At 66.3% G+C, this 3,555-nt stretch overlaps 2 protein-coding genes across 2 annotated transcripts in view; one reads left to right on the top strand and one right to left on the bottom strand.

Moving 5' to 3' along the window:
• The first annotated feature begins 17 nt into the window (after positions 1 to 17).
• Positions 18 to 2,047, top strand: SLC30A2 (solute carrier family 30 member 2). The gene is made up of 6 exons (XM_026863234.1): positions 18 to 192; positions 464 to 617; positions 707 to 863; positions 1,044 to 1,149; positions 1,249 to 1,383; positions 1,480 to 2,047. Exons 1-6 carry the CDS (start codon positions 18 to 20, stop codon positions 1,623 to 1,625), a joined length of 873 nt encoding a protein of 290 aa, XP_026719035.1. The 3' UTR covers positions 1,626 to 2,047.
• Positions 2,048 to 2,218: 171 nt separating this feature from the next.
• The window catches only part of EXTL1 (exostosin like glycosyltransferase 1), a 5,323-nt gene continuing 3,986 nt past the window's right edge, over positions 2,219 to 3,555 (bottom strand). Inside the window, exons 2-6 of the mRNA XM_026863233.1 lie at positions 3,428 to 3,538; positions 3,242 to 3,328; positions 2,874 to 3,034; positions 2,625 to 2,796; positions 2,219 to 2,540 (exon numbers count right to left, since the gene is read on the bottom strand). Of these exons, the coding sequence (XP_026719034.1) occupies positions 2,355 to 2,540; positions 2,625 to 2,796; positions 2,874 to 3,034; positions 3,242 to 3,328; positions 3,428 to 3,538 (717 nt within the window). The 3' untranslated portion in view covers positions 2,219 to 2,354. The remainder of the gene's footprint in view (positions 2,541 to 2,624; positions 2,797 to 2,873; positions 3,035 to 3,241; positions 3,329 to 3,427; positions 3,539 to 3,555) is intronic.

Raw genomic sequence — 3,555 nt, 5'->3', positions numbered from 1 at the left:
TGGGACATCTCCCCCCGATGCCACCCCGATGTCCCCTCTCCACAGGCGGGTACCTGGCCCACAGCCTGGCCATCCTGACAGACGCAGCCCACCTCCTGACAGACTTCGCCAGCATCATGATCAGCCTCTTTGCTCTCTGGGTGTCCTCACGCCCCCCCACCAAAACCATGAACTTCGGCTGGCATCGGGCAGGTAATGGGGTGACACCAACCCTGGGGGCTGTCACCCAGCTTCTGGGGACCCCAGGGAGCACTTGGAGCATCCCGGGGTGCCTCGGGGAGCCCTGGGGAGCGTGGGGAGCCAGGGCAGAGGCACCAACGTCCTCATGCAGAGAGCAACCCTGGGGATGGGTGCTGGGTGCCCACCCCGAACCCCGGTGCTACTGGGGAGGGGGAGCAGGGGGGTGCTCAGGCTCGGTGTGATGGCGAAGCAGCAATGTGGGGTGTGTGGGGTGTCTCTGCAGAGATCCTGGGGGCCCTGCTCTCCGTGCTCTCCATCTGGGTGGTGACGGGTGTCCTCGTCTATCTGGCGGCCCAGCGTTTGCTCTCGGACAACTACGACATCGAAGGCAACGTCATGCTCATCACCTCCGCCTGCGCCGTGGCCGTCAACATCGTGTACGTACAGCTGGGTCTCGCCCTCCCCGAGTGTCCCCGTCCCCCCATGCCCAGTGGCCCTGGGGATGTCACCGCTGCCCTGCTTGCAGGATGGGGGTGGCTCTGCACCAGACAGGCCACGGGCACAGCCACGGGGCAGCCAGCGAGCAGCCCAACGCCAGCGTCCGTGCTGCCTTCGTCCACGTCGTGGGGGATCTGCTGCAGAGCGTTGGCGTCCTCATCGCATCCTACATCATCTTTTTTAAGGTCTGGGTTGTCACGGGGGCAAAGGGGATGTTGGGGACTCGGGGACAGTGGCTTCTGCCAGCCCTGGCCAGGCACAGGGGCGAGATGGAGGGGACTGTCTCCTCCCTGCTGGTGCCGATGGGGATTTGGGGCGTGGTGACAGCACTGGAGGGGCCTCACCCTCTCCCCCCTCCCCTCCAGCCCGAGTACAAGTACGTGGATCCCATCTGCACCTTCCTCTTCTCCGCACTGGTTCTGGGGACGACGCTGACCATCCTCCGCGACGTCCTCCTCGTCCTCATGGAGGGTAGAGACTCGCCAGGGGGGCGGGATCTGGGTTGTGGGGGCCACCCATGGGTGCCGCATCCCCCGTCTCCCCCCAGCACCCATGGCTCTCCCTCCCCAGGTACCCCCAAAGGGATGGACTTCAACGCCGTGCGGGAGACGCTGCTGGCGGTGGCAGGGGTGGAGGCCGTGCACAGCCTCCACATCTGGGCGCTAACGGCCGCGCAGCCGCTGCTCTCGGTGCACATCGCCATCAGTGAGTCACCGCTCCCCGGCGGAGCGACGGAGGGGATGACGGGGAGGGATTCGGGGTTCACCCACACCCCAACATCCCCTCCCTTGCTCCTTGCAGACGCGGGCGCCAGCGCGCAGGAGGTGCTGGAGGAGGCCAGCTCCCGGCTGCAGGGCACCTTCCGCTTCCACACCACCACCATCCAGGTGGAGAGCTACTCCGAAGAGATGCGGGACTGCCGGGAGTGCCAGCCCCCTCGCGACTGAGCGCCCACCCCGGCAGCCCCCTCGTGTTCTGAGAGGGACTTCTCATGCGTGGAAAATAAAGTGGAACAAAGGGCTGGGTGTGCTCAGTGGGGGATGTTGGGTCTGGCGGCGCCGGGCGTTATCTCAGGTGTCTGCTCGGAGTGAAGCCATCAAGGACGGACCCACGGCTGCGGCGGCCGGAGGAGAGCAGCTGTTGGAGGCCAGCAGCCTTAATTTTCCCTATTTCTAGCCAGCTGGTGGGGAAATGAAACTGAAACAACTCTTTCCCCTTCTATGGGGAGCGCTGCGAGGCAGTGGGGTGCTGGGGTGGCCTGGGGCTGTGGGGGGACCCATCCCAGCCTGGGGGGAGGGAGGACACGCCTCGCTCTCGGTTCTTATCGCTTCTCTGTTTGCCCTTGGGAAGCCAAAGGACTCGCCCTTTCTGCGGGGCTGGGGGCCGGGGGGGGCGCTGCATATACAGCTGAGTGCCACACAGGTTATTTCCAGGGTGCCCGGGTGCCGATGGTGCCCCAAACCCCTGGTGCTCCCAGTGCTCCCTGCCAGGCACAGCCCGCTCCCCCATATCCTACAGCCACCAGCCAGACTCTGCCTCTCCACCCGCCTTTATTGTACTGGTAAAACCCAATAACGAGTAAAACCCCGTCAGCAGTGACCACCCGCTCCGGGAGGGCTCCGTGCACCATGAACAGGGCACCCGGGGCCGGCCCTGACCCCGATCCCCAGCAGCCCTCAGGGTTTCTCCAAACGTGGGTATTTCTTGCGCAGGACGGAGACCTGGTCCTTGAAGAGGACGGGGTCGAGGCGCAGCTGGGAGGACACAAGGGGCATGTAGCCGAACCAGTCCGCCAACTGGTTGAGGCAATCCTGCCGCTGGGAGAAACGCCGGCCGCCGGCTGCCCCCGCCGTGCCCTTCACCTTGGCAGGAGGGGAGCATGGGGTGAGGGGCTCCGCTCCCCAGCTGAGGGGGGGGGTCCCCACACCCCCATCTTTGCACCCTACCTGCTGGGACACCATGTCCTTGTGCTGCTTCCGCTGGGTGACCTTGATGGGCGGCAGCTTGGTGACAGCGGCCACGAGGACGTTCATCAGGATGTCCTCGCAGGCGGCCAGGCCGTCCACCAGCTCCCGCAGCCCCGCCGGCAGGTATTCCGTGAAAAGGGTGTGATAATACCTGGGGGAGGGAGCGAGGGAGGGGGGCAGGATGCAGCTGAGCCCCCCACCCTGCCAGCCCCCTCCCCGGACGGGTACCTGTGGTAGAAAGCGGCGGCGGTGAGGACGATGGAGAGCTCGTTGGTCCACTTGGACGTGTAGCCCCAGCGCCTCTGCTCGGGGTCCCAGAAGTGGCTCCGCGTGGGGAAGCCCACGATGCGCTCGGGGAAGCTGCGCCACACCACAAAGGCAAAGTCCACCTGGCACAGAGTGGGGGACAGTGTCACGGGAGGGGGTTCACCACCCCCCCTGCCTTCCCCTGGCAGCATGTCCTGGGTGTGGGGACATGGGGACAGTGGGCGCTGCTCCCTGACAGCCCCGTGGTGCCCACTGAGCATCCTCCCCGGCTCGGCACGGGGCTCGCCCCAGCTCCACGGGGCTGGGGACCGCGGTGCCCATGGCCTCACCTCGCTGGTCGAGAGGCTGGTGTGCTCGTCCAGGCTCAGCACGGCGTCCGTCTGGATGGCCGCATAGGGGAAGAAGCGGTCGCTGAGCTACAGAGCGGAATAATCAGGTTGGGATGGGCCGTGGGGTGGGTGTCCCGGCTCCCTGCCCGCGTCCCAGCTCCCTGCCCGCGTCCCAGCTCCTCTCACCTTCCCCCTGCCCTGGACGATGGTCACAGGCGCGGTGGTCTGGGGCCATTTCCCACGCGGGGGTGGCGGTTTCTCGCAGCTCCACAGCACCACGATCTGCAGGCGGGAGGATCAGCGTGGCTGAGGAG

The sequence above is a fragment of the Athene cunicularia genome (assembly GCF_003259725.1).
Source record: "Athene cunicularia isolate RWA chromosome 23 unlocalized genomic scaffold, athCun1 chr23_part1, whole genome shotgun sequence".
NCBI classification, from domain to species: Eukaryota; Metazoa; Chordata; class Aves; order Strigiformes; family Strigidae; genus Athene; species Athene cunicularia.
Note: the sequence above shows the minus strand (reverse complement) of the source record. Positions and strands in the feature narration are given on the sequence as shown.